The sequence below is a fragment of the Octodon degus genome, unplaced genomic scaffold, assembly GCF_000260255.1.
Source record: "Octodon degus isolate 3935 unplaced genomic scaffold, OctDeg1.0 scaffold00113, whole genome shotgun sequence".
NCBI lineage: Eukaryota > Metazoa > Chordata > Mammalia > Rodentia > Octodontidae > Octodon > Octodon degus.
Window position 1 is genome coordinate 8,672,242 of NW_004524689.1, and position 12,091 is coordinate 8,684,332.

General features: G+C 54.5%; 1 protein-coding gene across 7 annotated transcripts in view; it reads left to right on the plus strand.

Annotated features, from left to right (window-relative positions):
• The window catches only part of Vps13d (vacuolar protein sorting 13 homolog D), a 262,979-nt gene extending 251,734 nt beyond the window's left edge, over positions 1-11,245 (plus strand). For all 7 annotated transcript variants that reach the window (XM_004639663.2, XM_004639662.2, XM_023699490.1 and 4 more), the window contains 2 exons: positions 7,172-7,412; positions 8,606-11,245. In XM_004639663.2, coding sequence (XP_004639720.1) covers positions 7,172-7,412; positions 8,606-8,737 — 373 coding nt within the window. In that variant the 3' untranslated portion in view covers positions 8,738-11,245. The remainder of the gene's footprint in view (positions 1-7,171; positions 7,413-8,605) is intronic.
• The last annotated feature ends 846 nt before the right edge of the window (positions 11,246-12,091 follow it).

A 12,091-nucleotide genomic window follows, 5' to 3' on the forward strand; every position in this document is an offset into this window, starting at 1 on the left:
TCCTTCTCTGAGCCTGCTGTGGCTGAGCAGCTCAGACACTGGGAGCTTATGTCCTCACAGCTCTGGAGGCAGGGACATCCAGGATCAAGGTGCCAGCCCATGCTGCCCTGGTAAGGGTCCTCTTGTGATTTGCAGGCAGCCTCCTTACTGTGACATCACATGGCAGAGGCAGGGGGCTTTCCAGTGCCTTTAATAAGGACACTAATTCTGTAGATCAGGGCCGCAACCTCATGACTTTATTTACCCTTCATTATTCCCTTACTCCAGATGCTCCCTTGGGGTTTGGACTTCTGGGAATAGGAGGTAGGTGCAGTTCAGGTCCCATTCACACGTGCCAGGAAGAGTCTCTAGACTCATTCCTCTGCTACCCAGAATCCCCTGCAGTTTCACTCCAAGGAGGGCTCCATGTTCCTGCCTTCCTTGGGGTGGGAATTTGATGCCCCTCTGCAGGCCTCTGGGTCGGAGGCCCAGAGAGTCGCCTCGTAGGTTTCACTGGGCCTGGCACTGGCAGCTTCACGTGGGCTGCAAGTTTTGACTGTTTCACTCACCAAGAAGATCAGTGCTTGGCCGGGAGCAGACACTCAGTAAACCCAGCTGGACAGCTGCCGCTTAGCATCTGTATTCACAATGTGCACTTTTCAGCCATGTAGGGATTTTTTGAAAATCAAAGATTAACTGAGATCATAAATTACTGTACATTGTGCAGATCACCTCTGTCCGAGTCAAACCTTCTCTGGTCCTTACAAAATTCATTTGCAGTGGAATGACATGTGCCAGAAAACAGGGGAAAGTGAAGGGTACTGCCAGCATAGGCCTGCTCAGGGAGACGTGTGCCTTGGAGTCAGAACCGGAATCCGGGATCAAAATGAAATCAGCGGAGTAGATTTCACAAACCTCTTCAAGTTCATGTAAACGAGGAACAGATAGTAGCATCAATGAAATTTGAAGATGAAAACCATGTGTTGAACCAAGCTGTGGTTTAGATCTGGCCCATAGATGTTGAGAGTGGCATGTGAGCGTGGGCTCCCTCAGCGTGCAGAGGGGCGCAGCCGGGAAGCCTGGCTCCTGGGTCTCGGAAGCATCCCGGCTGTCAGCCTGATCTCCACAGCACTGCGCTCCTCACTTTGCAAGAAAGAGGTTTCCAGGAAAACACACAGGCGCTGAATTATACCTCTGACTTTTATCCTAGACTTATAATTAAAAACATGCTTAAAACCTAATTATTTGCATATTTCCCTTCAGAGTTAACCCCTTAAAAGGGTCTTTAGTACCTTGCTCTACTGTTCTAACTAAATGTTTCCACATTTTTTCCAGTTACACTCACTGTTTCACTTCTGGAAAATATTGTGTAATTACTTCCCGCTAGAGTGAAAACCCCACAGCGTCCCCAATGCCACAGTGACTTCAACATTGTTCTCCCCAATCAAACCGCATTTAGTTTTTTCATTTCATCTAATTAATTAGTATTAAAAAGATAGTAACTGACACATGATTTAAGATCTGGCCTGCTGGAAAAGGCTTACTTCATATTAAACCAATGTTTGTCTGGTGTGTTGTAGAATTACCATTGTTTCCCATTTTTCTCAGTTTTAACCCAGCATCCTGAGTTAAAATGCTAAGGAAAATTTATTCCCATGTGAATAGAGTTCTTTCTTCCTAACTAGTGCCTGATCTGTGGCCAGAAAGCTCATTTGCATTAGGGATTCGTCTCCTGCGTCTTCAGAGCACAGGTACATGTTCGGCTGTGAGGACGGCACCAGCTCCTCCCTCTTCCAAACGCTGCTCACGGCAGCCCTGTGGCCCAGGCTGCTCTGTCAGCTGCTTTCCGAGTGTGACCCTTGGATTACATCATCAGCTATGTGGAAAACAACATTTGTGAGATTTTTTTTTTTTTTTTAATACAGAAGAGAAAACAGAAATAGCCTTTAAGCCCATGAGGCAAATAAGGCCCTTCTTTTTTTAATGAAATAAAGTCATACACATAGTTAACCAATTCAAGAGTACACAGAGAAACAGCGTAGAGCGAGGATCTCCTTTCTCGCCCCCTTGAGCACGCTGTAGGTGGTGGCATCCGAATTCTTTCTGCGCTCAGGCTGTGACACTCGTCCTAGCGACATATAATATGAATCCAGATAGCACAGTAATACACAGGAGACAGAAACAAGAGACTAGTCTTTGTGTAGAATAGGATCACAGTAATCACTTGCAGGTTCCTGTGGGGTGGCTTCCGAGGACAGAGCCTCAGGCCTTGAGTGTGCTAGGCAGACACTACCTCTGAGCTACACCCCTAGCTCCCAACTCCATTTGCTAGACATCTATTGAAAGAATCTGTCACAAACTATGGACACCTGGGGAACTGGGCTTTCTTCCCTGTGCCACTGAATTAAAACTTACTTTTGATAGATGACCCAGGTGTTTAGATAAAAGCTGGTTTGGTAAATCTTAAGTTAAATCACAAGTTCTAGGTGAATTCTTTAGTTTTATTACTAAGTTCAGTTTGTCATCATCCAGTTGCATTGGCCCTTGCACTGTCACTTCACTGTCACTTTGAACCATGGTGTATGAAATCCTACTCTGCGCTGGGACCAGTAAGAACCTTTGTTTTGTCTTCAGGGGTAAGTGGACTGTGTGTTTATGGTCCAGTTCCTGTACCATAGGCTTGCCATTCAAGCATAAATCTGAGCCCTGTGCTGTAGGACTGCGAGGACGGGGTCAGTTTGTGCCTGGATGGCCAGGGGAGGCTTGGCGAAGAAGGCTGTGGACAGCAGCCTCGGCCTTGCTGGAGGGGGGGAAGGCACCCGAGAGGGGAGAGGGACACATACACAGCGCACAGCGCTAGGCAGAGGCGAGGCGGGGGGCTCTCGAGTTCAGAATTTGCAGCATGCCCCGTCCCAGCCACGGGCGTGGGCTCAGTGCTCATGCTGGAGGCAGTGTGAGACTGGAGAAGGGGCTCTGGCTCAAAAGTGTGTGCTAAAAATGTAGCCTGGAGGGCAGCTGAGAAAGAGAGAGAGGCCCAGACACAGTTGCGGGTGGCAGGAGGGACAGGTGTGAGCCACGCGAGGAGGCTCAGTGGAATCCATCTGCTGCCCGGCTTCGGAGCCTGCCTGAGGAGGAGGAGGAGTTGAGAGCAGCCCTGCTTCTTTCTTGCCTGCTTGGTTGGTTGCTAGAGCTGAAGAAGGAAGGATGGCTTGCTGTGCGCGCACTAAGTGCAGGGGCCTGGGGGACATGCGTTGGAGATGTTCTGTCGGGAGCCTGGCACTCAGTGGCGCCGGCCCAGCACAGACCCGAGCCTCTAATCCTGCTGGCAGCCGAGGGAGCCCCCTGGGCCCCCTGGGGGGTACTCCTGGACTGAGACCATGAGACCTTTCTGTCTGAAATGACTCCAAAGGGAGTAGGAGACACATAAATAGAACTAATAGAACAATAATAAAGGAGAAAAAAAGAAGCCAAGTGGGGTGGTTGGAACAGTTGCTTGGCAGGTGTCTTGCCCCCTGGGGAGAAATCAGGCCTGGTCCTGCTTCTATGCAGCCTCTGAGAGTAGTGTCCACTCCTGGCCTGCTCGCGGATTGCCACACACATAGAGGCCTCCGCAGGGGACCTCCTCATTGAGAACCTTAGAATTCTCCCCAGAACTGCAATGACTTGGTCCCTGACCTCCATACCAGAGAAAGGTGACAAGAGCTGACGCAGGCTGGGATCTCTGCTGTGTTGGGCACTGCGGCACCCCAGGTTCGGTGAGCAGGGCCTTGCTCCCAGCAGTTGCCTGGCACCGGCCTAGTATTGCATTTGCCCCGAGCCCCAGAGAGAGCATCAGCCAGCCACATGAGATGCTGGCCCCTCAAGGAGCCACGGGTCCTCAAGAGTAGCCCTGTGGTTCCCAGTTGTAACCCAAGAATAGCGGGTTCTCCTTCTGTGGCACTGAATCATGCCAGAGACCCCCTTTGGAGATGTCGGGGTCTCTTGTGAGAGCCCAAGGCAGCTGCATGGCGGTGTGACTGGCCACCTGAGCTCAGGAGCCCTTGAGTATCCGAGTTTCTCACGATTGGCACCATCACTGGGAGAGGAGGGAGTTGCCTGCTACTGACCCCTGGCCAGTGTCCTTTTTTTCTCCCTAAAGGAGAGTTAAAAATAAAGCTTGTAATTGAGGCTTAAAAATTGTGCAGAAATCCTGTTTTACAAAAATAGACTCAGTTATAGTCTCCACAGCATCCGAAAATGTGTCTGCAGAAACCCTCTCTGGCTCACCCAGATGCTGTGTGTTTCTGGCCTGCCATGTCATCCTCCTCCCAGCTTCCATCTGAGTTCTTACAGCCAAGAACTGCAGGAGTGTCCTCAGGGCCCCCTGCACATGCTGGCCTTCATCCTGTGTTGCCCCCGAGGCTTTCCAGTGGCTGGCAGCATGGTGTGTGAAGCTCAGCTGTATGGGGTGAAGAGTAGCAGCCCCAGGTCTGGTGGCCACCAGCAGCCATCTGCAGACAGGGAGTGGGGCTCTCAAAGTCTGTAGAGAATTGGCCCGCAGGTCAGCGGCCATGGATGGGCCTGGGGCTGTGAGAAAAGAGGGGCAGGGCGGAGCAGGTCTGTGGGGAGATGAGCTGGCGGGGCTCTGGGTTGGCCTGGTTCCTTCGTCCCCCTGACCTATGGCTTCTCTCCCACAGAGTGACAGTTTCGGGCTTGGTGTCCATCAGATGAAGGGGTGGTCTGGGGCTGTTGGAATGTGCCTTTGATGTGGTTTCCAGATTTGTAAAAACACTAGAATTAGTAATAACAGTGATACTGATGTGGCCTGAAGCCTTGGCCATTGGTTGTGGGTGACGGAGGAGGCATCAGGAGGAAAACAGAGAGAGCTGCTGGCCGCGCCCGGTCTCAGGGTCACTGCCCAGCTCCCTTTCTTCTCTCCTCCTTGCCCCGGGCTCTGCTCTGCTTTTGGTTTAAGGACTTTAGAACATTTCATGCAACTGCGCACAATGTGTGGTGATCAGTAGCAGCTGCAGGGGCCGGAGGGGGCCCTGGACCTCGAGAGCCGTGGTCTGGGCAGAGCGGCAGAGCGGATGGCTTTCACTTGAACGCTTTTCTCTATAGCCAGGGTCCTCCTGGCCTTCAACTCACCTTGGACAAGCAACTGAGCCACCAGGGAAGCCAGCAGCCTCACCAGCATCCCCAGCTCCCTTCACTGTGCCCTCTGCCTTTTTGCAGAGCCTACCGAGGGGCCTGGCCTGCTGGGTGATGTGTCATAGAGGGAGTCAGGTGTGAAAGCCTGCAGAAGCATCAGCCCTTTGTCCAGACCTGAGGGCGCCTGCCTGGGGCAGCGGGGCATCAGGCAAGGCCCCTGTGCCCTGTGCTGCGCAGGACTGGATGTTGGAGCCACAGTCCGCTTCCACCTGGTCCTGCCACACCTCCTTGGCGGCAGCGAGCTTCCTCTCTTCCTGATTTCCTGTCTCTCGGTATCTGCCTTTCTTCTCCAGACCAGCTATTTTAGAGTCTGCGCAGCCTGACTTGGTGGTGGTGCTGGTGCTAGGACACTGGCAGGCCATGGGACAACAATGGCTGTGCTCTTAGCAGCCGGAGTACGAAGGCTACCCAGTGTTTCTAATTTTGGCACCGAGACTTTACAAGTCTACGTTCTTGGCATTGCCCACCAGTTAGAATAGAACAGCAAGCTCCAGTTTTTCTCATGGAGCCTGTAATTAAGATGACAACTGAGACAAGCCTATGTTATAGTGTCCTCACAGGGTGGCGCTCAGGGAAGCTGGGCTGGGAGCTTCCCAGAGACACAGCAGAACAGCCTGTGTTGGCAGTTCTTGGAGGTCAACGCCTCGCTGTCCTCGCAAGGGGCATGAATACTGGGGAGGTCTTGAGGGGCATCAGTCCTGGGTGGGGAGTGGGAAAGCGAGGGTGAGGTATATGTTCTGGCTTAGCCAGATGCCCAATGTAGGGGAGCCAGTGAGCGCCCACCTGGCCCCATGGCCTGGGACCGTGCTGGGTGCCTTAAACTCTGAGCAAGGAGTTTGGAATGGGGTTCTGGGTTCTGGATACTGGCAGGTTGTCAGCTCTTGCTCTTTTTTTTTTTTTTTTTTTTAATATATTTAGTACAGGGGGTCTCACTATGTAGATCTAGACTCGTAATGATCCTGCTGTTTTCAGCCTCCCAAGCACTGGGATTACAGGCATGCAGCAGCACGCCCAGTCTCAATCACTGTCTCAGCGCACCCTGGGGGCAGGGCCAGCACTGCTTGTGGTGCCAGGGATCGAACCCTGGCCCCTGCACTCTGCCTAAGCAGGAGCTGAGCTATCTAGCCAGCCGTCAGCCCTTATTCTTGCTGTCCTCTGCTCCCTCTCTTTGTCCCTTGCCGCCCAGCCCCATTGTGACAGGCAGTGTGAGGCCCAGTGGCCGACAGCTTGGGGGAGTTGTCACAGAGAGGCTCAGCTGCACACATTTCCACTCCTGATCTGTCAGGTCCGTGGAACAGAAGTTAGGGGTTTTCAAGTTTGCCGTGTCCTGTCTTTTCCTCTCCCTTTTCTTTCTTCCCCTCTGCCCCATTTTTTTAGAACTGGGTTCCCCCTGCCTCGAGTGACCCTAAAGCTCACAGAACAAATGACTAAGAGTTTGGACATGCAGATTACGAGTTTGCCCAAGAAAGCACTTTCTAGCGTCAGCCTTTCTGTCATCCTTGTCCCCACGTAGGAGTGTGGTGTGTGCATGCTCCGCCGTCCTGCCATGTCTGGTGTCCTGCAGGTCAGTGTGCCAGCTCTGTGGCCCTTCCCACCCCGCCAGCACTTGTCCCTGCCCGCCGCGTCTTCCAGGCTCTTTGCACCGCTACCGTTGCCTAGGCAGTGAGCATCCTCAGCTGCTCCTTCCCTTTAACGTTCAAATGCATCGTGTTTTCTTTCTCCTCTGCCAGGCACTGTTAGGTTTTCTCTGAGTCCTAACTCACCCCAGCATAGCCCCGAGCACCAGTTGAGGGCCATTCTCCTTGGAACTGTGGGTCACCCATCACCAGCTGCTGTGTGCTGTGCCCATGGGCCTCACAGCCACCCCTGAGGTTAGGAGTCCCTCTGGTTCCTAACTTCGAAAAAAGGGAACTGAGGCCTTCCTTGTGCTCAGTGTGACTGGGTTCCGGCTCCGCTGCTGGCTTCCCCTGACGGCCGCTCGCACTCTCCTCTCTCCCTGTAGCTTCATCGCCGTGGAGAACATCGACAGCTACTGCGTGCTCATCTCCTCCAAGGCCGTGTACTTCCTCAAGAGCGGTGACTACGTGGACCGGGAGGCCATTTTCCTCGAGGTCAAGTATGATGACCTCTACCACTGCCTTGTCTCCAAAGACCACGGGAAGGTGTATGTGCAGGTGACCAAGAAAGCCACAAACTCGAGCAGTGGCGTGTCCATCCCGGGCCCATCACACCAGAAGCCCATGGTGAGTTCCCTGCTTCCCCCAGCACACGAGTGGGCATCCATCCCCACAGCTCACCCTGTCCCTGCTTTCCCAGGAACTCTGCTGGGAGGCTCCAGCGGTGCTGGGTGTTGCCTGCTTTCAGTGTCCCTGGGCATGTCACTTGGTGCTTGTGCCTCAGTTTCCCACCAACACAAGTAGATAACAGTGCTTTCTCTGGTCGTCTTGAGGAACAACTAGGAAGGTTTGTCCCTGAAACGTGACTCGTGGGTGCACTGAGCCCCAGCCAGTGATGGAGCCCACACTGTACTGTTTCTATGGTAACTGTGGGAGTGGCCTCTTTTGGTGTCTCTCACCACTTCCCCATGCCCTGCGAAGAAGCAGTACATAGCATGCTCAGCAGATATCTGTAAATAAAATCACATTTGCCTCTGGAGGATGGGAGCTGGTGCTATGGCAGGACTGGAAGTCACGTGTCACCAAGCGTTTCTTGTGCTTATTTGCTGTGCTCTGGCCACATGCTGATTCCAAAAGGAGCCAGCTCAGGGCCACAGAGCCCATGCTGGGCTGAAGTCCCTGGCCTTGGCCCACTTGGTGGCCTGCTGTGACACGCTGGTGTCAGTCGTGGTGTGCAGCACTGGGGCAGAACGTGTTGCTCACTAGGACCAGCTTGTCCCTTGCCTGACTTTTCACTGGGAGAGCACTGCTAGCCTGGCTGGTGGAGCCCCTCCCCTGGGGAGGCCTGGCTCCCTTTGTTTGGGATACACTTGGTTTTGGCCTGAGGCGCAGGAGCGATTGGCTCAGTTAGGGCTGTTGCCCAAGGACTGTCTCCCCATGTTGTGTTCTGCATTCCTCGGGGTGCAGCCCCCCATGTCTCCCCCTCCTAGTGGAGTTCTTGGTGTGAAAGCCGGGGCTTTGGCTTGCTCACTGCTCCTCCTGGGGAGGTGTGGGTGGCCTCCAGCGTGAGGCTGAAGGTGCGCCTGTCACCTCAGCAGATCCTCCTGGGAATGCAGCTAGCCTCAGGGTCCTCTGCTGTCCCTGAAGGTTTAGCTACAGCCTCTGGGGGAGATAAAGTGAACAATTCAAATCGGAACCAAACCTATACCTTTGTTTTTCTTAAAATTGTCCCCTACTGTGATCTCCAGCCAGGCCAGGAGCCACCATGGGGCCAGGCTTGCACCGCCCTGGGCAGCTACTCATCCGCTTCTCCCCTTTAGGTCCATGTGAAATCTGAGGTCCTGGCCATCAAGTTATCCCAAGAAATAAACTACGCAAAGAGCCTTTACTATGAACAGCAACTCATGTTAAGACTCAGCGAAAATCCGGAACAGCTGGAGCTGGACTCCTGAGAAGGCGCAGCTGGGAAACCCCTGGGTGCACACCCCACCTCGGGAGCCCGCACCCCTGCCCGCAGCGCAAGTCAGAGGCAAGCCGGAAGGAGGCAGTGGAAAGGGAAATCCTTGTAGGGAAGATACGAATGGAAGCTATGACCTGTAGGGCAGGGGGTTACTTTAGATGATGGGGAAGTAATTTCTAAAAGGTATCAGCTGAATAACATAAAAAGAAAATGTACTGAGATGAAGCTACTTTTTAGATTGCCCTGTATTTTGTTAACATGTATATATGTACAACTGAGTGTCTGTAAATACATGGGCGCTTCTGCACAGGGCTGCGATGCGTGAAGCTGTGTTCCCTGTGGAGTCGCATCAACTGACTGCCTCTTTGCACTAATTCTACACGTCTCATTCAGGGACTCTGTAGCGAGGCCTCCTTGAAAGCTGAAGTGTTGTGCCTGGGACTTGCGGATGCAGTCAGTGGGCTGGTGTGAGACCTGAGTTCCACAGCGAGGCTTGGCAGATGTCAGTCACCCAGGTGGAGCTGCAAGCCCATAGAGAGAGGCAGAGCCCCCGGGAGGGTGCAGCGAGTGGCTGGCAGCCGCCTTGGTGGCCCCCGCTGCGCAAATGCACTCAGGTTGTCACAGGTGGTTTTCTAAGGTATCTGTCCATGTGGCTTTCCCCTGGCCAGCCTCACCGCTTGGAAGTAAGATTGTCCCCTTACAGGCACACGCATGTGCACACGTGTCAGCATTGCATGTTTTCCTCATGCTGCTGTCAGAGACCTGGGAAGCACTGGTAGTACTGTTGGCTCAAGGGAAAGCCACTGAGCGCTTTGCTGTGACAGGCCAGAGGCCCCCAGGGAGCATGCTGTCACCCTGTCCTGGCACCAGCGTCAGGGCAGGAGTGCCTGAGACTGTGCTCTGCATAAAGCGACACACTGGCAGCACCACTGCATGGTGCCGGGGACACAGTGGTGGAGAGTGCAAGGAGGGGTTGAGCAAGAGCCCTGCGCAGCTGTGCCATGGGCTCCTGTTTACGCAGCAGGCCAAAAGTAAGGTCTCGCTCTAGGATGAGCCGCTGGCCTTGTGCCTCTTGCAATTTTAGTGAAACTCGTCAGTTCCTACAGCCGGTTGTGCGTAGCTGGGCTCTGAGGTGGTGCAGTGGATCGGTGGATGTGTGGAAGGAGGCTCTGGCGTCTGTAACTCAGGACGCAGGTTCTTCCGAGACACAGATGAAGCTCGCCTGCCATCTCTCCCGCTTCCTTGGGGGGCGCTTCCCATCCCCAGGGGTCTATGCACGCATGGGTGTGGTGGTGTGCATGCAGAGAGAAGGGAAGGGTGCTGCTGCGTGGACCTGAGCCCTGTGGCACTGCCAGGGATGGTGGCCTTGAGCTGCAGGGTCGGGATGGCTTTCACTTGGCTCTCACCAGTGGACTAGTGGGTGGGTGGGATCAGGTGGTTGCTGTGGCTCACTGAGTGGTTGTCAGTGGTGACCGCAGAGCTGTGGTGGGAGGCCCACAGCACAGCAGCCAAGGCCATGTCTCAGCTCCTCCAGCCTCCTGCCTGGGCCCCACAAGCCGGTGTCTCACTTTCTGTCACCAGTAACCCACTGCCCAAGATCACAACCTCTCACTGATGCAGCTGTCAGAACGGTATGCACCGCAAGCCTTCTGCCACTTACTGGAACAGGGTCACCTGGAACGTGCTTCCTGGGTGAAGGGGCTCCTGGTCCTAAAAAAGCTAGCCTGGGGCCCAGCAGTGCCTGGCGGCACGGCCCCACCTGCAGAAGGCACTGGGGCTGCCCTGACCTGGTGCTTCTGGACATGCAGGGAGCTCTCCAGTGCCTCCTCCTGCTCCTCTCTGACGACTGATCAGCACTTTAAAACGCTGCCTGTCCTTGAGGCCCCACCGCCCCCTCTGCACCTCAGAAGGGCAGGTGTTACAAGGACCAAATGGCCTGAGGCTGCAGCTCCAGAGCTCAACCTGCCCTGTAGCCACTGTACCATGCCACACCAGTTTCCAGGGCTTCTGCCTTGGCTCCCAGGTTTGCTGGGACAGTGTCCAAAGCTCTGCACAGAGCAGCTCCTGATGGCTCTGGGAATGCCCCTTTCTTCCTAAATTGGGGTTTCGCCAGCGGTGTCCAAGACCTGATCAGGACGATTTCTGTCGATTTTCATGCTGCCTCAAGTACACAGTTCCTTTCTGCGGAAGGGAAAATGATGGAATGTATCGGGCTGTTCTGAAGGGGGCTGCAGGAGGCCATCCCGGCCAGTGTGCCCAGTCTGTGCCCAGCGAGTGCCCACTCCTGCGTGCAGAAGGCGCCAGGGCCCTGTGCTCTCAAGGGTCGTCGTCTGTGCCTCTGAACTCCCTGGCAGCTGCGAGATGGGCTGCTGCAGGTGAGGTTCTGGGTCATCCCTGTCCCACAGCCGCACTCTCCAGTGTGCCCGGACTCTGTAATCTGGCTCTTCTGTCAGAGACATCACTTTTCTTCCTGTGGAATAAAATGCGTTGTTGACTTCCCTGACTGTCTTCTTCTGGCTTCCTGGTGTCCCTTCACTTCCAGAAACATCACCAGTGACATGCCAAACCCAGTGCCCCATTCACCTAGAACATGGCCCAGGGCCAACCCCATGCTGTGGCTGGACTTAGCCTCCCAGAGAGCAGCTCCCCTGCACCCCAAACTCTAGCACCAGCCACTGCTCCAGCCCTGCTGCCAGGCCACACCCAGCAAGGTGAGGAGGAAGCTGAGGGGCCCCCATTCCTAGTGGAGTCAGGGACAGGGACCATGCTAAGAAGCGCTGATCAAGTGTGGGGTGAGAGCAGATGGGTGGCGATTCAGAAGAACAAAGAGACATCAGAGACACCACACACCTGGAGCAGAGGCATGTCTGGTACCCCAAGAGGGAAGGGTGGCTGACATTCACCCCTGCAGTCCCTGCTCCTCAGTAGGCTGAGGCAGGAGGACTGCCTGAGCCCAGGAGTTCAAGACCAGCCTGGGCAACATAGTTGACCCCATGTCTGAAGAGAAGAAATGGAGAAGTGGTCTTAAAGGAAAGGAGATAGCTTAGCTGGCCAGGTAGAAGGGTGGACACTTGACGGCTTTTGTGACCTGTGTGAGGTTGTCAGGCATAAGCGCGGAGCGGGAGGCAGTGGAGGCTTGGAGAGAGAGAAGAGGACAGTGATCGCGTAGGGGGCCGGGCTGGGCCAGGCAAGCACCTTGTGTTTGCCCAGCCATGTTGGAGGCCCCGAGGAGGCTCCTGAAGCTGGACAGCCTGGCTTTGTTTTTTCTAGCTGAACTAAGCTGTGAGGGGTTCAGTGAGGAAAAGGGCAAGGAATTGGGTTTCACCAAGAGATGCTCACCTGAGGT